The 27,548-nt window shown below is 47.7% G+C and overlaps 1 protein-coding gene across 1 annotated transcript in view; it reads left to right on the top strand.

Annotated features, from left to right (window-relative positions):
* Positions 1-26,113, top strand: part of TNIP2 (TNFAIP3 interacting protein 2) — a 34,422-nt gene extending 8,309 nt beyond the window's left edge. Inside the window, 5 exon segments of the mRNA XM_061191057.1 lie at positions 20,533-20,820; positions 22,750-22,839; positions 23,687-23,953; positions 24,059-24,178; positions 25,487-26,113. Of these exon segments, the coding sequence (XP_061047040.1) occupies positions 20,533-20,820; positions 22,750-22,839; positions 23,687-23,953; positions 24,059-24,178; positions 25,487-25,750 (1,029 nt within the window). The 3' untranslated portion in view covers positions 25,751-26,113.
* The last annotated feature ends 1,435 nt before the right edge of the window (positions 26,114-27,548 follow it).

Genomic DNA, 27,548 nt, shown 5'->3' with positions numbered 1-27,548 from the left:
GATGAAATATGTTTGTGAACTTAACCACAGCAGAGTAGTATATTACCTAAATCTATGTGGAACAAATCTGGTGAAAAATTTTCTGATTAGAAAAGTTTAATAATATCATTTTCATTTCATTCCAAGGGATTGATGCTGAGTCATAGAAAACAAACATCAAACACGTAATTGTGCTTCATGTCCCTCAAAAGGCCTCATTCTCATATCATTGTTGTTTACTAGATATTTATCAACAATTATCTAATTGTCTTCAGATATTATAAATGAGACTCTAATGATAAAGTTAGAAATGTCAAGAACATGATCAATTTGCAACATATAGAAAGTAGAACCAAAGTACAGATGGAAATAATTCAAGGCCTATCATACATAACAAAACTGATGCTCAAGAATTGCCTAGTCACTTTGCTAAAACTGGTCTCTGAACCTTCTACACGGCTGCCCAGAAGATAAATATGCTGCACCTCTTATTCTTTTAAAAAGCCAAGGATGACCTTAGTCACGTATTTAGTATTACCTTTTCGCTATCTTTAAGAAGAAACCATGATGAAGCTTGCTAAAATTTTCTTGTGAGAAGTTCACAGGGATTTGTAGAACTACTTTGGGCAACAAAACTGGCTCTTTATTAGGCACCAATGAAAAGCAAATATTACATTGAATGTTGAAAAACTGTGCACTTAAATCTGGTTCTGCCACTTTCTTAGCCATGTTAATTTGGGCAAGTCATTTAGTGTTCTAGTTTTGTCATCAGTAAAACTGAAGTAATAATACCTAGCTCATAGGACTATTTATTCATTCATTCGGCCAATAGTTATTTGTTGAATGCCTATTGTGTGCCAGATGTTTTGATAGGCCCTGGAAATGCAGAAAGGATTGAGAAAGGCAGATTCCTAACTTTATGAAGCTTATATCTTAGTTGAGAAAATAGACATTGGAGAAATAATCAATTGCCTTTGTGGAAAATACGACATAGAACAGATATATGGGATATTGTGAGTTTTCTCTTGTAAGGAACACATGATTTAACATGTATATATGTATATATATATAATAATCTCATGCACATAATTGGGACTCAGAAGATGTGAATGTCATCTACCATAGCCACTCAGGTGTTTATTTACTGAGCTTGCATTTATTGGGCGTGTTCTGTATGTAAGGGGAGTATGTATAAGCAGGCATCATGGGTTATGTTTTTCCATTTCTCCCAAGAAGTATAGTACATTCATTTCACAATGATGTGTACATTATCAGGGTTGCACCAGTAGCAGTGTTAATCTATAGCAGTGTTAATTCAGTGTAATTAGAGTGAAGAGTGCGTAGAGAATAACACAGGAAGTGGCTATAAAATTAGATTGGGGGCAAATTATGATGGCCTTTACTACCTTATAAAGTTGTTAATTGCACATTCTATTTACCACTAAGCTAGGGGAATGCAAAGATGATCAATATCCAATTCTTGCCCTCAAATTGTGGAATCATACATGGACATAAATGATCACTCCTTGAAGCAAGTTGTAAAAGTGATGGAGGGATGTTTGGTGGGGAAATACTGAACATAGTATAAGTATGGAACTAAGCCAACTTAAGTCTCCAAATCAGAACACCGGTATCATAGTGTCAACTGCTTTTTTTTTCCTTTAGATATAATTGACATATAACATTATTTTGGTTTTAAGTGTACAGCACAATGATTCAATATTTGTGTATATTGTGAAATGACTACCACAATAAGTCTAGTTAACATCCATTGATCATGTTTTGTATGCTTAACCACCCTTGCAGTCTGTGAAAAAAATCCCACTTGTTCATGGTGTATAATCTTTTTAATATACCATTGAATTTTGCCTGCTAGTATTTCATTGAGAATTTTTGCATCAACATTCATAAGGGATATTGGTCTGTAGTTTTGTTGTAGTGTCTTTGTCTGGCATTGGTATCATGGTAATGCTGGCCTCATAGAATGAGTTAGGAAGTGTTCCTTCCTCTTCAGTTTTTTTGGAACAGCTTAGGAAGAATTGGTATTAATTCTTCTTTAAATGTTTGATAGAATTCACCGGTGAAGCCATCAGTTCCAGGACTTGTTGGGAGACTTTTAATTACTGATTCAATTTCCTTACTAGTTAGAGGTCTTTTCAGTTTTTCTATTTCTCTGTGATTTGGTCTTGGTAGGTGTTATGTTTCTAAGAATTTGTTTCATCCAGGTTATCCAATTTGCTGGTGTACAGTTGTTCATAGTACTCATTTTATAATCATTTTTATTTTTGTAGAAGTGCCAGTAATGTCTCTACTTGCATTTCTTTTTCTTTCTTTTTTTTTTTTTTTTTGCCATGCCACATGGCTTGTGGGATTTTAGTTCCCTGACCAGGGACTGAACCCGGGCCCTGGGCAGTGAAAGCGTGGAGTCCTAACCGCTGGACCAGGGAATTCCCTCTACTTGCATTTCTGATTTTAGTAATTTGAATCTTCTGTCTTTCTTTTTGTAGTCTGTCTAGCTAAAGGTTTCTCCATTTTGCTGATCTTTTTGAAGAACCAACTTTTGGTTTCATTGATTTCTGTAATAGTTTTTCTTTTCTCTGTTTCATTTGTCTCTGCTCAAATCTTTAGTCTTCCTCCCTTTTGCTAGCTTTGAGTTTAGTTTTTTCTTCTTTTTCTAGTTCCTTAAGTTGTAAAGTTAGGTTGTTGATTGGAGATTTTTCTTGTTTTTAAATGTAAGTTTTATATCTTTAGATTTCCCCCTTAACACTGCTTTCACTGGATCCTGCAAGTTTTGGTATGTTGTGTTTTCACTTTCATTTGCCTTTAAGTATTTTCTAATTTCCTTGTGATTTCTTCTTTGATCCATTGGTTTAAGAATGTGTTTTTTAATTTCCACAGTTTTGTGAATGTTCCAGTTTTACTTCTGTTGTTGATTTCTGACTTCATCCTGTTGTGGTTGGGGAGGAGATACTTTGTATGATGTCAGTCTTTTAAAATCTGTTGAGACTTAATATGTAACCTAACACATGGTCTATCCTGGAAAATGTCCCATGTGCATTTGAGAAGAATGTGTATGTTGTTGGGTAGAGTGTTCTGTAGATGTCTGTTAGATCTAGTTGATTTATTATGTTAAGTTCTCTATTTCCTTACGTATATTGTGTTTGGTTGTTCTATCATTGAGAGTAGGGTTTTGAGGTCTCCAGCTGTGATTGTAGGATTGTCTATTTCTCCCTTCAATTCTGTCAGTTTTTGCTTCATATGTTTTGCTTGTCTGTTATTAGGTACATCAGTGTATATAATTGTTATATTTTCTTGCTGTATTAAAACTTTTATTAATGTACAACATCCTTTTTTGTCTCTTGTAGCCTTTTTTGAAAAAAAGTCAATTTTGTCTGATATTAGTATAGCTACTCCTGTTCTCTTTTAGTTACTAATTGCATGGAATGTAAATATTTTTCCATCCTTTTACTTTCTTTTTTTTTTTAATTTTTAAAATTTTATTTTTGGCTGCGTTGGGTCTTCATTGATGCACGTGGGCTTTTCTCTTGTTATGGCGAGCAGGGGCTACTCTTTGTTGCAGTGTGTGGCCTTCTCATTGCAGTGGCTTCTCTTGTTGTGGAGCACGGGCTCTAGGTGCACGGGCTTCAGTAGTTGCAGGTTGCAGGCTTCAGAGCTTAGGCTCAATAGTTGTGCTGCATGGGCTTAGTTGCTCCACGGCATGTGGGATCTTCCCAGACCAGGGATCAAACCCATGTCCCCTGCATTGGCAGGAGGATTCTTAACCACTGCGCCACCAGGGAAGTCCCCATCCTTTTACTTTCAATCTGTATATGTCTTTGAATCTAAAGTGAGTCTCTTGTATATAGCATGTAGTTGGATCATATGCTTTTATCCATTCTGCCAATCTCTGTCTTTTAATTGGAGATTTTAATCCATTTACATTTAAAGTAATTACTGATATGGATGAAATACTTGTTATTTTGCTATTTGTTTTCTGTATGCCTTATAGCTTTTTTTTTCTTATAGCTTTTTTTGTTTCTCATGTTCTGCATTACTATCTTTTATGTTTGATTTTTTAAATTGTGAAATATTTAAATTCCTTTCTCATTTTTTTGTGGGTATATTCTGAACTATTTTCTTTGTGTTTACCATGGGAATTACGTTTAATATCCGAAAGTTGTAACACTAATTTGAATTTATACCAGCTTAATAAGTTCAATAACATACAAAACCCCTGCTCCCTTATAGCTAAACCCCACCCCTTTTGGTTGTTGATGTCACAGAATTAAATCTTCATACATTGTGTGCCCTCAAACATAAATTAATCTTTTAAATGCATTAGTCTCCTAAATTATGTAGGAAATAACGTTTGGAGTTACAAATCAAAATTACAGTAATACTAACTTGTAGACTAATAATTTAAAAAATATATATATATTTATATTAGTCTCTTTTTTTTTTAAATTAATTAATTAATTTATTTATTTATGGCTGTGTTGGGTCTTCGTTTCTGTGCGAGGGCTTTCTCCAGTTGTGGCAAGCGGGGGCCACTCTTCATCGCGGTGCGCGGGCCTCTCACTATCGCGGCCTCTCTTGTTGCGGAGCACAGGCTCCAGACGCGCAGGCTCAGTAATTGTGGCTCGCGGGCCCAGCTGTTCTGCGGCATGTGGGATCTTCCCAGACCAGGGCTCGAACCCGTGTCCCCTGCATTGGCAGGCAGATTCTCAACCACTGCGCCACCAGGGAAGCCCCTATATTAGTCTCTTAAATCATGTGGAAAACAAAAAAAAAGTTATAAACTGTTGTTACAATAATACTAGCTTTTATAATTGCCCATGTCTTTACCTTTATTGACATCTTTATTTCTTCATATAGCGTTGAGTATTTCTTCATATAGCGTTGAGTTACTGTCCTTTGAGTTAGTGTCATTTCAGTTCACTCTACAGGACTCCCTTGAGCATTTCTTGCAGGGCAGGTCTAGTGGTAACAAACTCCCTCAGCTTTGGTTTATGTGGGAATGTCTTAATTTCTCCCTTGCTTTTGAAAGACTGTTTTGCTGGATATAGGATTCTTGGTTGACAGTTTTTTTCTTTTTTAAAGTATTTATTTATTTATTTATTTATTTTATTTGGCTGCATCAGGTCTTAGTTGGAGCACGTGGGATCTTTGTTGCAGCATGCGGGATCTTTTGTTGCGGTGCGTGGGCTTCTCTAGTTGTGACGTGCAGGCTTCTCTAGTTGTGACGTGTGGGCTTCTCTAGTTGCAGCACATGGGCTTCTCCCTAGTTGTGACGTGCAGGCTTCTCTAGTTGTGACGTGTGGGCTTCTCTAGTTGCAGCACATGGGCTTCTCCCTAGTTGTGGTGCATGGCTCCAGAGTGCGTGGGCTCAGTAGTTGTGGCACGTGGGCTGTCCAGTTGTGGCACGCGGGCTCTAGAGTGCGTGGGCTCAGTAGTTGCTGCGGGTGGGCTTAGTTGCCCCACGGCATGTAGGATCTTAGTCCCCTGACCAGGGATCGAACCTGCGTCCCCTGCATTGGAAGGCAGATTCTTTACCACTGGACCACTAGAGAAGTCCCCAGCTGTTTTTTTTCTTTTAGCACTTTGAATATATAGGCCCACTGCCTCTGGCTTCCAAAGTGTCTGATGAGAAATCTGCTAATAATCGTATTAAGGATCTCTTCTATGTGATATGTTGCTTTTCTCTTGCTTCTTTCAAGATTCCTCTTTTTATCTTTGGCTTTCTAAAGTTTGATTATAATGTGTCTTGGTCTTTTTGACTTCATCTTACTTGGAGTGTATTGAGCTTCTTGGATGTTTAGATTCATGTCTTTCATCACATTTGGGAAGTTTTGAACCATTATTTCTTATTTATTTATGGCTGTGTTGTGTCTTCGTTGTGGTGCACGGGCTTCTCATTGCTGTGGCTTCTCTTGTTGTGGAGCACGGGCTCTAGGCGTGTGGGCTCAGTAGTTGTGGCTCACAGGCTCTAGAGCACAGGCTCAGTAGTTGTGGCGCACGGGCTTAGTTGCTCTGCGGCATGTGGGATCTCCCCGGACCAGGGCTCGAACCCGTGTCCCCTGCATTGGCAGGCGGATTCTTAACCACTGCACCACCAGGGAAGCCCCAGCCATTATTTCTTCAAGTATTCTTTCTGCCCCTTTCTCTCTCGCTTCTGCTTCTGGGACTCCCACAATGTGTATGTTGGTCTGCTTAATGGTGTCCCACAGGACCCTTAGGCTCTGTTTACTTTCCTTGAATCTTGATAATTTTCATTGTCCTGTTTTCAAGTTTGCTGATTCTTCTACTGATCAAATCTGCCTTTGAATACCTCCAGTGAATTTTTAAATTTCAGTTAATGTACTTTTTAGCTCCACAATTTTTTTGGTTTCTTTTTAGGTTTTCTATTTCTTTATTCGTATTTCCATTTTATTCCTACATTGCTTTCTTGACTTTCTCCACATCTTCTTTTAGTTTTTTTTTTTTTTAAACATCTTTATTGAAGTATAATTGCTTTACAATGGTGTGTTACTTTCTGCTTTATAACAAAGTGAATCAGTTATACATATACATATGTTCCCATATCTCTTCCCTCTTGCATCTCCCTCCCTCCCACCCTCCCTATCCCACCCCTCTAGGTGGTCACAAAGCACCGAGCTGATCTCCCTGTGCTATGCGGCTGCTTCCCACTAGCTATCTATTTTACATTTGGTAGTGTATATATGTCCATGCCACTCTCTCACCCTGTCACATCTCACCCCTACCCCTCCCCATATCCTCAAGTCCATTCTCTAGTAGGTCTGTGTCTTTATTCCCGTCTTGCCACTAGGTTCTTCATGACCTTTTTTTTTTCCCTTAGATTCCATATATATGTGTTAGCATACTGTATTTCTTTTTCTCTTTCTGACTTACTTCACTCTGTATGACAGACTCTAACTCCATCCACCTCATTACAAATACCTCCATTTCATTTCTTTTTATGGCTGAGTAATATTCCATTGTATATATGTGCCACATCTTCTTTATCCATTCATCCGATGAGGGACACCTAGGTTGCTTCCATGTCCTGGCTATTGTAAACAGAGCTGCAATGAATATTTTGGTACATGACTCTTTCTGAATTATGGTTTTCTCAGGGTATATGCTCAGTAGTAGGATTGCTGGGTCGTATGGTAGTTCTATTTTTAGTTTTTTAAGGAACCTCCATACTGTTCTCCATAGTGGCTGTATCAATTTACATTCCCACCAACAGTGCAAGAGTGTTCCCTTTTCTCCACACCCTCTCCAGCATTTATTGTTTCTAGATTTTTTGATGATGGCCATTCTGACCGGTGTGAGATGATACCTCATTGTAGTTTTGATTTGCATTTCTCTAATGATTAATGATGTTGAGCATTCTTTCATGTGTCTGTTGGCAATCTGTATATCTTCTTTGGAGAAATGTCTATTTAGGTCTTCTGCCCATTTTTGGATTGGGTTGTTCATTTTTTTGTTATTGAGCTGCATGAGCTGCTTGTAAATCTTGGAGATTAATCCTTTGTCAGTTGCTTCATTTGCAAATATTTTCTCCCATTCTGAGGGTTGTCTTTTGGTCTTGTTTATGGTTTCCTTTGCTGTGCAAAAGCTTTTCAGTTTCATTAGGTCCCATTTGTTTATTTGTGTTTTTATTTCCATTTCTCTAGGACCTGGGTCAAAAAGGATCTTGCTGTGATTTATGTCATAGAGTGTTCTGCCTATGTTTTCCTCTAAGAGTTTGATAGTGTCTGGCCTTACACTTAGGTCTTTAATCCATTTTGAGTTTATTTTTGTGTATGGTGTCAGGGAGTGTTCTAATTTCATACTTTTACACGTACCTGTCCAATTTTCCCAGCACCACTTATTGAAGAGGCTGTCTTTTCTCCACTGTATATGCTTGCCTCCTTTATCAAAGATAAGGTGACCATATGTGCGTGGGCTTATCTCTGGGCTTTCTATCCTGTTCCATTGATCTATATTTCTGTTTTTGTGCCAGTACCAAACTGTCTTGATTACTGTAGCTTTGTAATATAGTCTGAAGTCAGGGAGCCTGATTCCTCCAGCTCCATTTTTCGTTCTCGAGATTGCTTTGGCTATTCGGGGTCTTTTGTGTTTCCATACAAATTGTGAAATTTTTTGTTCTAGTTCTGTGAAAAATGCCAGTGGTAGTTTGATAGGGATTGCATTGAATCTGTAGATTGCTTTGGGTAGCAGAGTCATTTTCACAATGTTGATTCTTCCAATCCAAGAACATGGTATATCTCTCCATCTATTTGTATCATCTTTAATTTCTTTCATCAGTGTCCTGTAATTTTCTGCATACAGGTCTTTTGTCTCCTTAGGTAGGTTTATTCCTAGATATTTTATTCTTTTTGTTGCAATGGTAAACGGGAGTGTTTTCTTAATTTCACTTTCAGATTTTTCATCATTAGTATACAGGAATGCAAGAGATTTCTGTGCATTAATTTTGTATCCTGCTACTTTACCAAATTCATTGATTAGTTCTAGTAGTTTTCTGGTAGCATCTTTAGGATTCTCTATGTATAGTATCATGTCATCTGCAAACAGTGACAGCTTTACTTCTTCTTTTCCGATTTGGATTCCTTTTATTTCTTTTTCTTCTCTGATTGCTGTGGCTAACACTTCCAAAACTATGTTGAATAATAGTGGTGAGAGTGGGCAACCTTGTCTTGTTCCTGATCTTAGTGGAAATGGTTTCAGTTTTTCACCATTGAGGACAATGTTGGCTGTGGGTTTGTCATATACGGCCTTTATTATGTTGAGGAAAGTTCCCTCTATGCCTACTTTCTGCAGGACTTTTATCATAAATGGGTGTTGAATTTTGTCAAAAGCTTTCTCTGCATCTATTGAGATGATCATATGGTTTTTCTCCTTCAATTTGTTAGTATGATGTATCACGTTGATTGATTTGCGTATATTGAAGAATCCTTGCATTCCTGGAATAAACTCCACTTGATCATGGTGTATAATCCTTTTAATGTGCTGTTGGATTCTGTTTGCTAGTATTTTGTTGAGGATTTTTGCATCTATGTTCATCAGTGATATTGGCCTGTAGTTTTCTTTCTTTGTGACATCTTTGTCTGGTTTTGGTATCAGGGTGATGGTGGCCTCGTAGAATGAGTTGGGGAGTGTTCCTCCCTCTGCAATATTTTGGAAGAGTTTGAGAAGGATAGGTGTTAGCTCTTCTCTAAATTGTTGGAAGATTTTTAATCACAGTTTCAATTTCAGTGCTTGTGATTGGTCTGTTCATATTTTCTATTTCTTCCTGGTTCAGTCTCGGCAGGTTGTGCATTTCTAAGAATCTGTCCATTTCTTCCAGGTTGTCCATTTTATTGGCATAGGGTTTCTTGTAGTAATCTCTCATGATCGTTTGTATTTCTGAAGTGTCAGTGGTTACTTCTCCTTTTTATTTCTAATTCTATTGATTTGAGTCTTCTCCCTTTTTCTCTTGATGAGTCTGGCTAATGGTTTATCAATTTTGTTTATCTTCTCAAAGAACCAGCTTTTAGTTTCATTGATTTTTGCTATTGTTTCCTTCATTTCTTTTTCATTTATTTCTGATCTGATCTTTATGATTTCTTTCCTTCTGCTAGCTTTGGGGTTTTTTTGTTCTTCTTTCTCTAATTGCTTTAGGTGCAAGGTTAGGTTGTTTATTCGAGATGTTTCCTGTTTCTTGATGTAGGCTTGTATTGCTATAAACTTCCCTCTTAGAACTGCTTTTGCTGCATCCCATAGGTTTTGGGTCGTCTGTGTCTCCATTGTCATTTGTTTCTAGGTATTTTTTGATTTCCCCTTTGATTTCGTCAGTGATCACTTCGTTATTAAGTAGTGTATTGTGTAGCCTCCATGTGTTTGTATTTTTTACAGATCTTTTCCTGTAATTGATATCTAGTCTCATAGCGTTGTGGTCAGAAAAGATACTTGATACAATTTCAATTTTTTTAAATTTACCAAGGCTTGATTTGTGACCCAAGATATGGTCTATCCTGGAGAATGTTCCATGAGCACTTGAGAAAAATGTGTATTCTGTTGTTTTTGGGTGGAATGTCCTATAAATATCAATTAAGTCCATCTTGTTTAATGTATCATTTAAAGCTTGTGTTTCCTTATTTATTTTCATTTTGGATGATCTGTCCATTGGTGAAAGTGGGGTGTTAAAGTCCCCTACTATGATTGTGTTACTGTCGATTTCCCCTTTTATGGCTGTTAGTATTTGCCTTATGTATTGAGGTGCTCCTATGTTGGGTGCATAAATATTTACAATTGTTATACCTTCCTCTTGGATCGATCCCTTGATCATTATGGAGTGTCCTTCTTTGTCTCTTGTAATAGTCTTTATTTTAAAGTCTATTTTGTCTGATATGAGAATTGCTACTCCAGCTTTCTTTTGATTTCCATTTGCATGGAATATCTTTTTCCATCCCCTCACTTTCAGTCTGTATGTGCCCCTAGTTCTGAAGTGGGTCTCTTGTAGACAGCATATATATGGGTCTTGTTTTTGTATCCATTCAGCCAGTCTGTGTCTTTTGGTGGGAGCATTTAATCCATTTACATTTAAGGTAATTATCGATATGTATGTTCCTATTCCCATTTTCTTAAATGTTTTGGGTTTGTTATTGTAGGTGTTTTCCTTCTCTTGTGTTTCTTGCCTAGAGAAGTTCCTTTAGCGTTTGTTGTAAAGCTGGTTTGGTGGTGCTGAACTCTCTCAGCTTTCGCTTGTCTGTGAAGGTTTTAATTTCTCCATCAAATCTGAATGAGATCCTTGCTGGGTAGAGTAATCTTGGTTGTAGGTTTTTCTCCTTCATCACTTTAAGTATATCCTGCCACTCCCTTCTGGCTTGCAGAGTTTCTGCTGAAAGATCAGCTGTTAACCTTATGGGGATGCCCTTGTGTGTTATTTGTTGTTTTTCCCTTGCTGCTTTTAATATGTTTTCTTTATATTTAATTTTTGATAGTTTGATTAATATGTGTCTTGGTGTGTTTCTCCTTGGATTTATCCTGTATGGGACTCTCTGTGCTTCCAGGACTTGATTAACTATTTCCTTTCCCATATTAGGTAAGTTTTCAACTATAATCTCTTCAAATATTTTCTCAGTCCCTTTCTTTTTCTCTTCTTCTTCTGGGACCCCTATAATTCGAATGTTGGTGCGTTTAATGTTGTCCCAGACGTCTCTGAGACTGTCCTCAGTTCTTTTCATTCTTTTTTCTTTATTCTGCTCTGCAGTAGTTATTTCCACCATTTTATCTTCCAGGTGACTTATCCGTTCTTCTGCCTCAGTTATTCTGCTATTGATCCCATCTAGAGTATTTTTAATTTCATTTATTGTGCTTTTCATCGTTGCTTGGTTCCTCTTTAGTTCTTCTACGTCCTTGTTAAATGTTTCTTGCATTTTGTCTATTCTATTTCCAAGATTTTGGATCATCCATACTATCATTATTCTGAATTCTTTTTCAGGTAGACTACCTATTTCCTCTTCATTTGTTAGGTCTGGTGTGTTTTGACCCTGCTGCTTCATCTGCTGTGTGTTTTTCTGTCTTCTCATTTTGCTTATCTTACTGTGTTTGGGGTCTCCTTTTCACAGGCTGCAGGTTCGTAGTTCCCGTTGTTTTTGGTATCTGTCCCCAGTGGCTAAGGTTGGTTCAGTGGGTTGTGTAGGTTTCCTGGTGGAGGGAACTAGTGCCTGTGTTCTGGTGGATGAGGCTGGATCTTGTCTTTCTGGTGGGCACGTCCACATCTGGTGGTGTGTTTTGGGGTGTCTGTGGCCTTATTATGATTTTAGGCAGCCTCTCTGTTAATGGATGGGGCTATGTTCCTGTCTTGTTAGTTGTTTGGCATAAGGTGTCCAGCAATGTAGCTTGCTGGTCGTTGAGTGAAGCTGGGTCTTGATGTTGAGATGGAGATCTCTGAGAGATTTTTGCCGTTTGGTATTACGTGGAGCTGGGAGGTCTCTTGTGGACCAGTGTCCTGAAGTTGGCTCTCCCACCTCAGAGGCACAGCCCTGATGCCTGGCTGGAGCACCAAGAGCCTTTCATCCACACGGCTCAGAATAAAAGGGAGAAAAAAATAGAAAGAAAGAAAGAAAGAGGATAAAATAAAATAAAATAAAGCTATTATAATAAAAAATAAGAAAAAAAATTATTAAGAATAAATTTATTAAGAAAATTTTTTTTAATTTTTAAAAATAGATTTATTAATTTTTTATAATAAGAAATAAGAAAAAAATTAAGAAAAAAATTTATTAAGAAAAATTTTTTTAATTTTTTAAAATAAAAAATATGAAAAAACTTATTTAAAAATGTTTTTTCAATTTTTTAAAAATAGAAAATAAGGAAAAAATTATTAAGAAAACATTTTTTAGGGAAAAAAATTTTTTTAAGTTAAAAACAACAACAACAACAACAAAAAAAACGGACGGACCTAACCCTAGGACTAACGGTGAGAGCAAAGCTATACGGACAAAATCTCACCCAGAAGCATACACATATACACTCACAAAAAAAGGAGAAGGGGAAAAATTAATATATCCTGCTCCCAAAGTCCACCTCCTAAATTTGGGATGATTCGTTGTCTATTCAGATATTCCACAGATGCAGGCACATCAAGTTATTTGTGGAGCTTTAATCCGCTGCTTCTGAGGCTGCTGGGAGAGATTTCCCTTTCTCTTCTTTGTTCGTACAGCTCCCGGGGTTCAGCTTTGGATTTGGACCTGCCTCTGCGTGTAGGTCGCCTGAGGGCGTCTGTTCCCCGCCCAGACAGAACGGGGTTAAAGGAGCAGCTGATTCGGGGGCTCTGGCTCAGTCAGGCCGGGGGGAGGGAGGGGTACGGAGGAGGCGGGGCGAGCCTGCGGCGGCAGAAGCCGGCGTGACGTTGCAGCAGCCTGAGGCGCGCCGTGCGTTCTCCCGGGGAAGTTGTCCCCGGATCACGGGACCCTGGCCGCGGCGGGCTGCACCGGCTCCCGGGAGGGGCGGCGCGGAGAGCGACCCGCGCCCCCACACAGGCCTTCTGGCGGCGGCAGCAGCAGCCCTAGCGTCCCACGCCCGCCTCTGGGGTCCGCGCTGACAGCCGCGGCTCGCGCCCGTCTCTGGAGCTCGTTTAGGCGGCGCTCTGAATCCCCTCTCCTTGCGCGCCGCGAAACAAAGAGGCAAGAAAAAGTCTCTTGCCTCTTCGGCAGCTGCAGACTTTTTCTCGGGCTCCCTCCCGGCTAGCTGTGGTGCGCTAGCCCCTTCAGGCTGTGTTCCCGCCGCCAACCCCAGTCCTCTCCCTGTGATCCGACCGAGCCTCAGCTCCCAGCCCCCGCCCGCCCCGGCGGGTGAGCAGACAAGCCTCTTGGGCTGGTGAGTGCTGCTCGGCGCCGAGCCTCTGTGCGGGAATCTCTCCGTTTTTCCCTCTGCGTCCCTGTTGCTGTGGGATCCGCGCTGATAGCCGCGGCTCGCGCCCGTCTCTGGAGCTCGTTTAGGCGGCGCTCTGAATCCCCTCTCCTTGCGCGCCGCGAAACAGAGGCAAGAAAAATTCTCTTGCCTCTTTGGCAGCTGCAGTCTTTTTCCCGGACTCCCTCCCGGCTAGCACCGAAGCCCGAGCCCCAGCTCCCAGGCCCCGCCCGCCCCGGCGGCTGAGCAGACAAGCCTCTCGGGCTGGTGAGTGCCGCTCGGCACCGATCCTCCGTGTGGGAATCTCTCCGCTTTGCCCTCCGCACCCCTGTGGCTGCGCTCTCCTCCGTGGCTCCGAAGCTTCCCCCCTCTGCCACCCGCAGTCTCTGCCCGCGAAGGGCCTTCCTAGTGTGTGGAAACCTTTCCTCCTTCACGGCTCCCTCCCACTGGTGCAGGTCCCGTCCCTATTCTTTTGTCTCTGTTATTTCTTTTTTCTTTTGCCCTACCCAAGTACGTGGGGATTTTCTTGCCTTTTGGGAGGTCTGACGTCTTCTGCCAGCGTTCAGTGGGTGTTCTGTAGGAGCAGTTCCACGTGTAGATGTATTTCTACTGTATCTGTGGGAAGGAAGGTGATCTCCGCGTCTTACTCTTCCGCCATCTTGCTCCTCCCTCTTCTTTTAGTTTTTTGAGCATCTTTAAGATGGTTGTTTTAGAGTCCTTGTCTAGAAGATCCACCATCAGGTCTTTTTCAGGGACAGCTTCTGTTGATTTATTTTTTCCTTTGAATGGGCCGTATTTTCCTGTGTCTTTGAGTGCCTTGTGCTTTTTTTGTTGTTGTTTGTTTAAAACTGGACATTTGGATCTAATAATGTGGTATCTCTGGAAATCAGATTACTCTCGTTCCCTAGGATTTGCTGTTTTTGTTTTTCTTTGGTTGTTGTAGATTGTCTCTGTACCAGGGATCAGCCTGAGGCATAAATTAAGGTTTTCTCAGCCTGTACCTGGGAATGTGTGGTCACTTTCAAATTTTCCCCTTTTATGTAGTTGCTTTTGAATATCCTAGTCTTAAAGTCTGGCTCCCTAAAGCAGAAAAAGAAAAATTAAAAGGGGAAGGGAAGGGCACTGGCCCTTTAAATCCCATAGCACTTCAGCTGGAGGGGGAGGGTCCTGTAGCAATGGGGGAGGTGCAACGATGGCCACCTGCCTGTTTGGCTGCACCTCTGTGATCAGAAGCAGGAAGCAGCGGTCAGAGCACAGATCCCCAGTATTTGGAGGACAGGGTCTTTTTTGCCCACCTTGGCTCCTGCAAGCTGTGTGCAGGCTGCTCCAGAAACAGGTGTATGGCCTCCAGTGGCATGGCTAGGGGTGGGATGGGTAGCTGCTACTGTAGGAAGAGCTGAAATTGAGTGAAATTAACCTCAATTTACTGTCCAAGTCCTCATATGGAAGTTGCAAGTCTTTAGGACTTGAGATCCAAAATGGTCACACCAGACAGATTTCTGCCAGTGCACTGTTTTTCAGGTGAGGAGAAGATTCCCGGTGCTCCCTCCTCTGCCATATTCCCAGAACCTTCCAGGCCGTGCTCGTTTTTGTCCGTACCTGTTTGCCTGCTTCCCCCTGCACTCTTCCAGTGGGGAGGAGGTGTGCTGTGTCCTCATCAGTGCCTCCCCCGGCACATCTTCAGTGCTTGGCACTTGTGGTGAAGGCCCAGTGAGTTGACTTTTCTTAAATTCCCTGCTTGCTCCTGTTATCTCACTCCCCCTTCAGCTGCTGGTTACAAGGTAACCATGGGCTGGGCTGCAGTCTGCACATGGCCAGCCACTGAGGGCTGCCCAGGAAGGAGAGAGAAGAGGACTATGCGGGCTGGATAGTGTCTCCCCAAATTCCTTTCCACCTGGAACCTGTGATTATGACCTTATTTGGAAGTAGGGTCTTTGCAGGGGTAATATATAGAAATGAAGTCATACTGGCCTAGCGTGGACCCTAATCCAGTGACTGGTGTCCTTACAAGACAGCCACGTGAAGATGGGGGCAGAGATTGGAGGGAGGCATGTACAAGCCGAGGGTTACCAGCAACCCGCAGAAGCTGGAAGAGACGAGGAAGCATTCTTCCCTAGAGTCCCCGGAAGGCACATGGCCTGCTGACACCTGGATTTTGGACCTCTAGCCTGTGAGAGGATACATTTCTATTGTTTTAAGTTACCTAGTTTGTGGACTTTGTTACGGCAGCCCGAGCAGACTAAGAAAGGGACGAAGGCCAAGAGGCTACGCCTCTTATTTTTAAGGTTGATCCACAAGACTATTAATAGAATTCCTCACACTTTTGTGTCCTGAGAGTGGAGCCATGGGATTTTAGGTCCCAGTGACAGGGTCTCCCAGGGGTCATTGGCCATTTGCTGACTTCTGTGCATCATGTCTGTGTGTGTAATGCCGGGATTCTAGGACAGGCCTTGCTTTTTGCCAACAGTGGTCTATGTTCTGTGTCCTAAGAACTGTTACTGATTGGACAAGGGCACTTAGCCAGATGAGCCAGTATGCGTCTCTCCAACTTCAGAGCAAGCAACGAGTGCCCAAAACCTGGGGGCTCCAGGGGTCCTGGGGCCTCTCACGCTGTGGAGGGGAGGGCAGGTCAGGCAGCCCTCTTGGGGGGTGGGTCGCCCTACAGTGCAGTGCACCACCTCCTGGTGGTCTTGCCTTTGCTTCTCTAGCTCTGGCAGTTTCCCAGCGGTGAGGGAAAAAGCCAGCCCCAGGTATGGTATATGTTGTCACCCAGCAAGTCTCCACGAGAGCCAGATCATTTCTAAACTGGTGTTTGAAAGAGGATTTTTAAGACAGACAATAAGGGCCTGTGAGTCCTTCCGATTCAACTAATCTCACCGCCAGAGTCAGCTGCGTGTTCGTGGTTTTCAGTCTCTGTGTTGTAAACAGGTTGAGAACAAGGCCCAGGTCCTGGCCGTTGTACCCCCAGTCTTCTCATTTACTGGGGATCCTCATGGGGCTGGGCTGGACCCAGGGCTGGGGTGTGGCGACGAGAGAGAGTGTGTCCTTGGGAAGCTCCATGAGCCCCCGAAGCCCGGGGACCTTCTGCCCCATTGTTTCTCTTACTGTCTCCGTTTGACCAGCAAGGAAAGATGCTCGGAAATCAGGTGTTGCTTGAAGTCCCCCAGCCTCAGAGGGTGCAAGGGAGCTGTGGTAGGTGGAGGTGTCGAGACTGGGGTGCCACTGCCTCCTTACCTGGGCACTCCAGCAGCCACCTGGATCCCGTGAGCCTCAGTTTGCCCATCTGTGGAACGGGAGACATGATAGCAGCTGTCTCGTAGGATGTGTGGAGACTGCATGGTTGGTGCATTTGCTGCTGCTGCTGTCCATGCGGTTATCGTAGGGACTTAGAAGTCTGTGAAATGTATGATTCCATGGGCGACCAGCCTTCGCTGGTATTACAGACTTTCTCTCTGTGTTTGTATTGTACGTATTTGTATATATATTGATACCTCTTTTATATGCATAACATGTATTTACTCTGAATACACTTCAGTATCAGATAAAGGCAAGGATAGAGACGTTTCTCTGTTGCGCTGCTGAAATCACAGCTTTTGATTTGAATAACTCTAAAATGTAATGAAAGTCCACTCTCAGGGCAGGTCTCTCTTTACCATCTGTGTCTACTCCAGGTACACTTCTGAGCCACTGTGGAGGGCGACTAGGTCCAGCTCGGGGGAGTGTGGCATGTCTATCCCGCCAGTAGTGACAAGGCCACCCCAGAGCTGTGATGCTGGCAGGGGAAGACGAGTCCACGGCGGGCCTGGCATCTGTGACACTGTGGAGGGAGGGGCTCCTGCTGCGTTTTCCACAGTAAGGACGTGGGACAGGGGCCTTGACCAGCTGGCACTGCCTTCAAAAGCGGCCAGTTTTTAAAGAGAACAAATAAATCCAAGGCCAGGAAACAATCAGCAGTGAGAGCCGGAGCTTTCGTTGGGGTTTGGCGTTCTTTTTCCTGTTTATAGTGTTTTATGCTTAGAAGGCTATAGTTGGTTCTCAGCTGTGTAAATGCCCCATCGCACTGTCTGGACGTGGCTTCACCCAGACCAAGTGACTTGGCACCAGCCGGCAGCCCCAGCTGTGTGGACAGGCTCAGAAGGCCATGCCTGGCGGCCCCCAGCGCCCCCTTCCCAGTCCTGCAGGTGCAGCCTGGTGCTGAAGGGCCATCTGCTGGGAGGAGGTGTGGATGCCCACCGGCCAGCTTGCAGGGAGAGGCCTCTTCTCCTCCTTTGGTTCAGGGGTGAGGTCGTCGGGGCCAAAAGGTGGAAAAATGAAAGTAATGACCTTCCAAGAGTGGCTGTCACCTGGCACCCCTGAGATTGTGACATCTGTGAGTCGAGGGTAGGGAGGTGTGATGGCGTGACGGAGTGCCAACGCCACACGCCTTGGGGCGGAAGTCCCAGCTGACGGGCTCATTCCCAGTGATGTGTCACACCCGTCGTCACCAGTCCTGCTTCTTCCGCACCTGGTGGTGGACGTTTCCCACTCGCTGGGGCCCGACCTCCTCATCTCCCCCGCCGCCCTCACGGTTTGCCTCGCCAGCTGCCAGGCCTCTGCTCTTTCCTGTTGTGAGTCCCTGTTGTGAAGTGCGGATCTAGAACAGCCTGTTCCTCTAGGCCTTTGCTAAGAGAGCCAAACCTGTCATTCTAACTGCAGTTTTTCTTCTTTCCTCTTTTTCTGTTCATTTCTAGAGCGAAGTCCAAGGAAAATGGGAAGGAGAGGACTCTTAAAAATTCCCTGAGGGAATTCCCTGGGGTGGGGTCCAGTGGTTACGACCTGGCGCTTTCACTGCCAAGGGCCTGGGTTCGATCCCTGGTCGGGGAACTAAGATCCCGCAAGCCACGCAATGCGGCCAAAAAAAAAAAAAAAAAAATTCCCTGAGAGAGGGCGAGGTTTCCAGAACGTTTTCTGGGTCACCTGGTTGGAGTGATTTGGTCACATGCTGGGCTTATCCATGGATTGGTTGTCACAGATGCACGGGGTGTTTGGGTGCAGGAGCGTGGGGAGCAGCCCTTGCCTCGGGGATGCGGGTGTGGGCCCAGGGAGCCAGGCTGCGATCCGGAGACAGGCTGTGTTCCTGAGTTCCACCAATTATTTTTTTGTTTTATTAATTTATTTTGTTGAGGTGTAGTTGATTTACAATGTTGCATTAATTTCTACTATACAGCAAAGTGATTCACTGACACACACACACACACGTATATACATACATTCTTTTTTGTATTCTCTTTCATTATGGTTTATCACAGGATATTGAATATAGTTCCCTGTGCTATCCAGTAGGACCTGGTTGTTTACCTATTCTCTATATAATAATGTGCACCTGCTAATCCCAAACTCCCAATCCATCCCTCCCCCACCTGACCTCCCCCTTGGCCACCACAAGTCTGCTCTCTACGTCTGTGGGTCTGTTTCTGTTTCGTAGATAAGTTCATTTGTGCCATATTTTAGATTCCACATATAAAGTGATATGATACGGTATTTGTCTTTCTCTTTCTGACTTTATTTAGTATGATAATCTCTAGGTCCATCCCACCAATTATTTCTTAACCCCAGTCTTAAAAACAATCCCAGCCATGTGACTTCTGGGCATTTATCCCGTGGCTGTATTTGCATAAGGGCACAAGGAAGCAGCCACATGTCTGCCAGCTGGAGGTGTGTGTTCAGTAAATCTGGAATCTGTCGTGAAGCTCCAGGCTGTGGTTGAAAAGAACAAGGCAGGTTCTGTGCTGCTGTGGAATAAGGCATATTGCTAAGGAGGAAAAAAGCAAGGTGCCGAACAGTGTTGTAGCATCCGTTTGTGTAAAAATACATGTGTTATAGATGCTTATAAACACTCTGGAAAGGTCTGTGCCCGAATAGTGAGTAGTTGCCTCTGGAGAGTGAAGCTGGGGGCAGAGGAGCTGGTGGGAGAGAGGAGTTTAAGTTTTCATTTGATTTCCTTCTGTATGTTTGAATTTTTTATAACCATGCACATGTTTTTGTTTTAAAGCAGTTAAGAGAGTAGTAATTCAGGGTTCCGTTAGTAATATGGCCCTGTATTCCATTCCACTGTGGTAAGAAGGTTCTCGGTTCCTGGTGTCCATCCCTCCTCGTGAGCACGCAGGAGGTGAGCTTGAGCACTTCCCCGAGTGGAGCCCAGATCCTTCTCCTGCCACTTCCTCACGTGGAGCTCAGGCTCAACCCTGACTTTTCTGAAGCTGTTTTTTCATTTGTAGGATGGACTGGTTCATCCTGCTTCACCTCCCTTATGTACTGTTTATGCTGGAGATTACTTTGAAAATGGGAAAGCACAAAACTAAGGCTGGGTTTAAAGCAAATTGTAATTTTAAGGACTTTTTAAAAAAAATTAATTGGGGTTGGGTATATTAGTTTCCTAGAACTGCTGTAACAAAGTACCATAAACTGGGTGGTTTACAACAACCGATGCTTCATCTTTCGCTGTTCTAGAGGCCAGAAGCCCAAAATCAGGGTGTCGCTGGCAGAGACGTGCTCCCTCTGAGGCTCTGGGGGAGGGCCCTTCTTTTTCTTTTGCAACTTCCGGTGGCTGTCGGCATCCCTGGTGTTCTTTGGCTTGTGGACACATCACTCCAGTCTCTGCCTCTGTCGACATGTGGCCTTCTTCTGTATCTGTGTCCATGTTTCCTTCTTCTTATGAGGACACTAGTCATTGGATTAGAGTCCATTCTAATCCAGTATGACTTCATCTTAGCTAACTGCATCTTCACAGACCCTATTTCTAAATAAAGTCACATTCCCAAGTATCGGGGGTTAGGGCGTGGGCATATCTTTTGGGGGGCTACCCACTGCAGTGGAGTTTCTACCCTTCCCATCAAGAAGTATTTGGAATTGCCGCACTTAGTAATTTGATGATGTAAAACCTAACATTATGAATTTGCTCATGAAAATAGAATTTTAGATGAAGTTTCAGATAGAACTTTGTGGGCTGAAAACTCCAAAGTTAATTATTCGTTCAGAAGCCAACCTCCAAATGAGCGCGTTTATTACCTACTGATGGGTGTCTGTGCTGGACTTCCTTCTGCTCTATGAATGTTTGTTCCTGATATTGCTTCTTTTAGTCAAATCAACTGTGCTTTTAAATCTTCCCCTTAGGAAATCGAGAGACTTTCCGAGCAACTAGAAGAAAAAGAGAGGGAGACGCAGCAGCTGATGAGCCAGCCGGAGCGGGAGCAGGAGGAGGAAGTGGCCCTGCTGAGGAGAAGCGGGGCACAGAAGGGGCGGGCCCGGGCTGCCAGCGACATTCTGTGCCGCTCCTTGGCCGACGAGACCCATCAGCTGCGGAGGACTCTGGCCGCCACCTCCCACATGTGCCAGCATCTGGCCAAGTGTCTGGATGAACGCCAGCGCGCACAGGGGGACGCGGGGGAGAGGAGCCCTGAGGTAGGCCGTGGTGTCAGCACACCACGATGAGGACCGAGGTGCAGCAGGAGGCGTCTCGCGCCTCAGGATCCCTCAGCCATCGTGGAGGTCGGGGCGCCCAGGGTCCCCCCTGCTCTCCATAGTGAGGGTTGCAGCAAAGCCCGCCCATCCGGGGATTTCTTCTAGCACGGTGGAAGGTGCAGAACGTGACAGGGAAGCAGGTGGCCTGCGTCACCAGCTGCCACGCCCAGACCTGCAGCTGACCCTGGTCCCTGTGGGGAGATGGCACTGTGGTCTCATCAGCCTTCGCTGAGGACGAAGCAGGCAGAGCAGGGGCGGGAGGGGTGTCCTGAGCAGGTGCTGGCACACGTGCAGGCAGGTGAGGGGCAGCGCCTCCAAAGGCCGCAGGTGCAGGGCCAGGCCCCAAACACCGTGAGGAATCGGGCCGGGCCGGGCCGGGGCGGGGGAGGGCTCCACGTGTCTGAGCAGGGCTGGCCTCTCCGGGGCCTCCTGCAGGGCGGGGACCCGCGTCAGTGAAGGGAGGACACGGAGCCCTTCTGTGTACCTGGCACTGTGACCCCTGGCCAGGCCCTAGGCAGGGTGGGGCCAGCAGGGAGGGAGCCGGGCAGGGGCAGGGGCAGGGGGGCCGGGGGCACGGGGCTGGGCCGGGGGCCTCCAGGACTGGGTGGATCTGGGCTGTGGCTGTGTGTTCGGTCTGGTCGGGGAGGCGACAGCAGGGGTTTCAGCATCAGGAATTCCCTACCTGGGAGACCAGGGGGCTCCTGGCTGGGGGTGTTGGGAGCTCAGGCCGAGGCCACCTTCCCTGCCTGTCTGATTCCACCCCCTTCCGGCACGCAGTGCACACCCTGCCCCGCCCAGCCCAGGTTACTCTCGTGGGGTCTTTTCCAGGCAGTTCTCTGATCCTCTGAGGCTGCAACCAGGTTGACTCAGAAACGCGGGGGAGGGGGGGACAGGCCCTCCAGCCCCTTAGCAGCAGCTCCACTGGGAAGCCTGCTGGGGAGAACCTCGGTCTGAGAACTGCCCGTCTCTGCGGGTGGATTCCACGAAAAGGGAACCTCAGAAAGCACACAGGCATATTTCAGATACCACAGTGCTCTCTGGGGGCAGGCTGTGTTCTCGTCTGATTTTGAGTCACTGTGTCATTTCCCTCTGGGGACTTGAACACAGCCGCAGGTCGTGTTTGGCCTGGGCAGGGGTGGGGCCGGGGCTCTTAACAGGCTCTAAATCGGCATCACTTCTCAGCCCTGGACTCGGCTGAGTCACCGGGGTTTCCCGGTGCCCGCTGGGTTAGGACATGTAGTTCCTTTGTCATTCGAGGGGAATTCTCAAAAATAATGTCACCAGCATACAGCCCACTGTACTGTTAAATGCACTGAATTTCTAGGATTCAGATGGACTTTTCGGCTAGTTCTGCCCACCACCATTAGGGCTGGTTTGGCACGTGGGTTTCTAGGCATGACTTCCGAGACCCCGAGTGAGGCACGGGTGGACTGCCGTGTACAGAATCACTGAGGTTAACCCTGCTTGCGTGACATGACATGACAGCGTGGTGGGCTCAGAGGGAGGGAGCCGGGTCCCTGGCCGGGCCTGCTCCTGGCGGCCCTGTGGCCCTGGGCTGGAAGGTTCTCTGGTGGACGGTGAGATTAAGCTTCCTGCCCTCCTGACTCCCGTGATGGTGGAAAGTCTCAGGCATGAGAAGATTGTGTGAGGCTTGGCCCCAGCGTGGGGTGGGCTTGGGTGGGGCGAGGACCACCCCTCCCCCACCTTCGGGAAGGGGCACGTCCTTTCCTGTCTCCATCCCACCTGCCGCAGTGCGGGCTGCAGTGACCATCTGCGACCTCAGTCTCCAGGTGTGCCTTCCTACCCTCTTGCCGCACACGACAGTCACGTTCGGTGACACGGTGTCTGCTCTGTCCCTTTCTTACGCAGCCAGCATGTGCAGATGGGGACGGCTCTGTCCACGCGGTTGTTGAGAAGTTACGGGAGGAGAATCGACTGTTGAAGCAGAAGGTGACTCACGTGAGTGTCTGTTAGATGTTACTCGGGAAGAACTTTCCCCTCATGGCCCGCAGATGAGGGTCCTCTCCTCGGCTGTGCCCAGGGGTTGCCCCTGCCCTCAGGCCACTTTGGCTGATACACGCAGTCCCTAGAGGCCCGACATATTTGCCTAAAAGGACGTGCAGAACTTCTCGCTTGTCATTCTCCGGCCCCCAAGTTAATTCACGTGGATAAATGAGGTACAAGAATTACTATCAAGTATAGCTTTTACGGTGGGAAATTGTAGCAAGTCCGCTTCTGTCTACGGCGGTTGTTTGTGGCCATTGTCGCCACGTCCTAGTGTCCCCTCTGCACAGAGCAAACTGAGGCAACTTTTTTTTTTTTTGGCCTTCGTTCCTTTTATTTATTTTTTTAAAAAGTAATTAATTAATTAATGTATTTATTTTTGGCTGCGTTGGGTCTTCGTTGCAGTGTGCGGGCTTCTCATTGCTGTGGCTTCTCTTGTTGCGGAGCACGGGCTCTAGGCATGCAGGCTTCAGTAGTTGTGGCTCACAGGCTCAGCAGTTGTGGCACCCGGGCTCAGCAGTTGTGGCTCGCGGGCTCTAGAGTGCAGGCTCAGTAGTTGTGGCGCACGGGCTCAGTTGCCCTGCAGCACGTGGGATCTTCCCGGACCAGGGCTCGAACCCGTGTCTCCTGCATTGGCAGGCGGATCCTTAACCACTGCGCCACCAGGGAGGTCCCCTGAGGCAACTTTCATTTAAGGGGAAACTCACTGTGCTCCTTGTTGCTAGTGAATAGCTTCACAGTTCAGGTTGGCTTGAGAGCAGATTCTCAGCCACCGTCACCGTGAGCTTTCCGGCCTCCTCAGGTGGAAGACCTCAATGCCAAGTGGCAGCGCTACGACGCCAGCAGGGACGAGTACGTGAGGGGGCTTCACGCACAGCTGAGGGGGCTGCAGGCCCCCCTCGAGGCTGAGAGGCCCTCCCCGCCCGAGCTGATGAGGAAGGAGATCTCCCGGCTCAACACACAGTTGGAGGAGAAAATCAACGACTGTGCAGAAGCGAGGCGGGAGCTGGCGGCCGCGAGGAGGGCCCGGGACGCCGCGCTGGAGCGGGTGCAGATGCTGGAGCAGCAGGTGCCCCCCGCCCCGGGGCCGGGCGCTGGGAGGCGCTGGGGGGCTTTCTCCGTCTGAGCAGAATGGGCGCTGCCGTCTGATGGCCGAGTGTCTGTCTCCTCACAGATCCTCGCGTACAAGGACGACTTCACGTCGGAGAGGGTCGACCGGGAGCGGGCTCAGAGTCGGATCCAGGAGTTGGAGGAACGGGTGGCCTTGCTGCAGCGCCAGGTACCCTGGAAACAGGTAGATGGAGGCCCATCTCCTCCGGTCCAGGCTGGGTGTTTTCTTCGTGTTTCTTTCATCGGTTTCAAGCCCTTCTGCGTCTGCCGAGACCCTGATTCTGTGCTCCGGGCAGAGCCACCGTGCCCGGTGCCTGGGGCCTGGTGGCAGAAAACCTCCCTGTCGTACCGTCTGTGTCTGTAGAGGACGTTGGCGTGGTGGCGTGTGACTTCAGGGGTGGCTGTCGGGCCTGTCTTGCACCCAGAGGGCACGTCCTGGGCCTCGGGCTCCCTACTGGGAGCTTCGTGCACACGTGTCCCCTCCTCGCTGTGCGGCAGGGACCCTGGTCGCCCTGTCACACACACACAGCCGCTGAGGCTCCAGGCGTCTGCTGGCACCCCCCAGCTCACAACCCCCGTGCACAGGGATGGGCCGTGCAGGCGGGCAGGCCCCGCAGCTCACTCTGGGCTCCGTGCTGTCCCGCCACAGGGGGTGCTTCTTGGGAGGCCTGGCCTGGGTGGGAACTGATGGTTTCTCACTGCAGGACCCGGGGCACCCACACGCCGCTTCCCTGCTCCTCCCTGGGTCCGCCCAGAGCACCCGATACACATCCTCCTGGGGGGGCTAGCGCCCTGGTGGGGCGGGGATGCCGAGCTGACCCCGGAACCGCCCTTCGTGGTTGGCCTCGGGGCGGCGGGAGCCACCCCCAGTGCCCCATCCTGCGTGGCTGTGGACCCCACTGGTGGACAGAAGGGTGGCCCGGCCTGCCGAGGCCCGGGGCCTGTGCACTGAGTGGCCTCTGAGCCCCTTTCTGCTGCGGCCTGTGGCCGTCGAGCTTTGGGAGCACTTGCTCCTGCTGGGCCCCTGGGCGACACCCCGGGGCGGGTGGTGGTGAAGCTGTGGGCCAGCAGCCAGGGTCCCGCCGCCTGGGCTGAGGCTCCCACACGAGGTGTGATGAACACCGGGGGTCACGGCGCTTCGGGGCTGACGTGGGGGGCGAGCGTGTCGGCCGTGCCACGGGCACCCCTGCTGCCTCCAGAGACCCCCCCCGCCCACCGAGGAGGGACGCAGTTTGCCAGGCTCCCTCTCTCCACGGCGGCATGTGGGGTGAGTCTGCTGGGGCCGCGGTGGGGGTCGGGGTCGGGGAGTGGCCCCCCGCCCCGCTGGGGCCCGTCCCTCTGTGAGCGCAGGCAGGAGGTTGTTCACGGAGCACGTCCTCATTTGGGCCCCAGCACCAGGCAGGGCGAAGGTGCAAGTCCCACTGCACAACAGGTGTCTAGTTGCTGGAGCCTGAGGCCAGCCTCGTACGCTGACCCTTTGCCTTTTTTCCAGGATCCTCGAGAGCCAGGCTCTTGCCGGATTCACACTGGGGGCAAAACTCCCGGGTACTTAGAGACTGACGCTTCGGAGCTTGTGGCACCCGGTGGCTGGAGGCCTGGGATGGGATCCCAGCGGCCAGAACTCCCCGCAGAGGGCGGGAGCCCCCGAGCAGCGCAGAGAGGCCAGGGGGACCTTCAGTGCCCTCACTGCCTGCAGTGCTTCAGCGACGAGCAGGGGGAGGAGCTCTTCCGGCACGTGGCCGAGTGCTGCCAGTGAGCCCGCGCTGGGCCGCCCGGCCCGCAGGCATGCGTGGGTGCTCCCAGCACGCAGCATCGAGATGCGGGGCCCCCGGAACGGGCTGGGGGTGCTTCTGAGCCTTCCCCTTGGTCCCCCTTGGGTCAGGGGGCACTTCCGGTGGGGCTGGAGGGGGAGGTGGGGTTGGGAGCATTCGTGCCCAGGAGGGCTCAGCCTCACCTCTGGTGTAGAGTTTGACGTCCCAAGCTGTCAGGCCGAGGCCGTGCGTGATGTGGCGTGGGGTTCTCCCAGGCCCGCAGGACAGCCCTGCCCCAGCCGCACCTGGGGACGCTGCAGCTCACTGGGACGCGGCGGCTGCCCGTGGGAAGTGCGCCCACGCCCACCAGGAGGCGTGCACAGCTGAGCACTGTGCCTGCACTGAAATAAGCCGCACTGCAAGAGTGTGTGCTGCATATCCGGAACTTAAACGTGTTTATGTCACATGACTTATTTTTGTAATAAATGGACTTGCTACAGCGACTGCTCTGAGAATGTGCTCTGGGGGCTGGGGTGCAGGGACCCGGCAGCACTTCCATCTGGGCCCGAGTTACACCAGCCGGGAGGAGAGACACTCTTACTTACTGTTTGTCTGTCACCTGTTTGTTTGTTTGTTTGTTAAGGCATCCGGGGGGGGGGCGGTCAGCGGGAGTCCAGCCTGCCCAGCACTCTGCCGTCGGCCTGTTTCAGCTCCAGCCAGGATGTGAAGGGCTTGGGGTGAGGCGGGAGGAACCAGGCGCCTGGCGAAGGCAAGTGAGAGGCTTGCAGGGCAAGGACTGCGTGCATAGTCCTGCCGGGGTCAGGGCTGTGTGACTCAAGTTAACCCTCAGAACAGTCGCAGGAGGTAAGTACTACTATCAATCAATCCTCCTCAACACAGGTGTGGAAGATGAGGCACAGAGGGGTAAGGTCACTTGCCCAAGGTCACAGCAGCAGGGGACAAAGCTAGGATGTAAACCCAGGCCATCTGGCTCCTGAGCCCACATTCCACTTCCCAACATGTGGAGGAGCTGCCGGCACGGTGCAGGGCCAGCACTGGGTGCACGTGTTGTCCCTCCTGCCTGGAACCTCGCTCGCCCTCTCGCTGGCTCAGTCAGTCCTCCTCCAGTTGTAGTTCAGGCGTCCACTCCTCTGTAGGATCCCCGCGCACCCCACTTCCCAGGAGCCGACTGGAAGGGATCAGTCTGTGCAGCGTGGGTGCTAGAACATCACAGGAAGCCGCCGTCTCACGGTCCTGAGGAGTTGGAGGAGTTTGGAAATAGAGGGGGACCTCCCGGAGAGAAGGGAGCTGCAGAAGGGGAAGCCCTCAAATCCTTGGCTGACCCCTGAACTGTGCAAGCTTAGCGTAAGACTCCAAGAATCCTGGGGCAGGAACAGCGGCTGGAAGGCAGGGTGCGCTGAGCAGAGCTCCCAGCGGCTGTCCACCGTAGCGTGGCAGTTCCGAAGCTGAGTCCCTTGGGGTTAGAGGGGCTGGAAAACCTTGGTTTTCCTTTGAAACCCTCGAAGGGCCACATTTTAGGAGTAAAGTTGACATCTTAGGGCCAAAACAAAACAGCCCTGCTCTTCCAGGCAGCCAACCAGTAATTCACTGGCCTGTTGGAACAAACTCTGGCTTTCTTCAGAGCCAGGACCTTGTACTATATTAACCACAGTCCAATATACAGTAAAAAATACTAGACATACGGGAAAAAAGGCATAATGAAGATATATTCACACAAACACAAGCTAACAAAAATTTATATCCAGCAGATTGTACGACAAGAAAAAAGTATACTATGGAAAT

This window comes from Eubalaena glacialis, chromosome 5 (assembly GCF_028564815.1).
Source record: "Eubalaena glacialis isolate mEubGla1 chromosome 5, mEubGla1.1.hap2.+ XY, whole genome shotgun sequence".
Classification (NCBI taxonomy): domain Eukaryota; kingdom Metazoa; phylum Chordata; class Mammalia; order Artiodactyla; family Balaenidae; genus Eubalaena; species Eubalaena glacialis.
The sequence above is the reverse complement of the archived record's forward strand: the minus strand, read 5'-3'. Positions and strand labels throughout refer to the sequence as shown.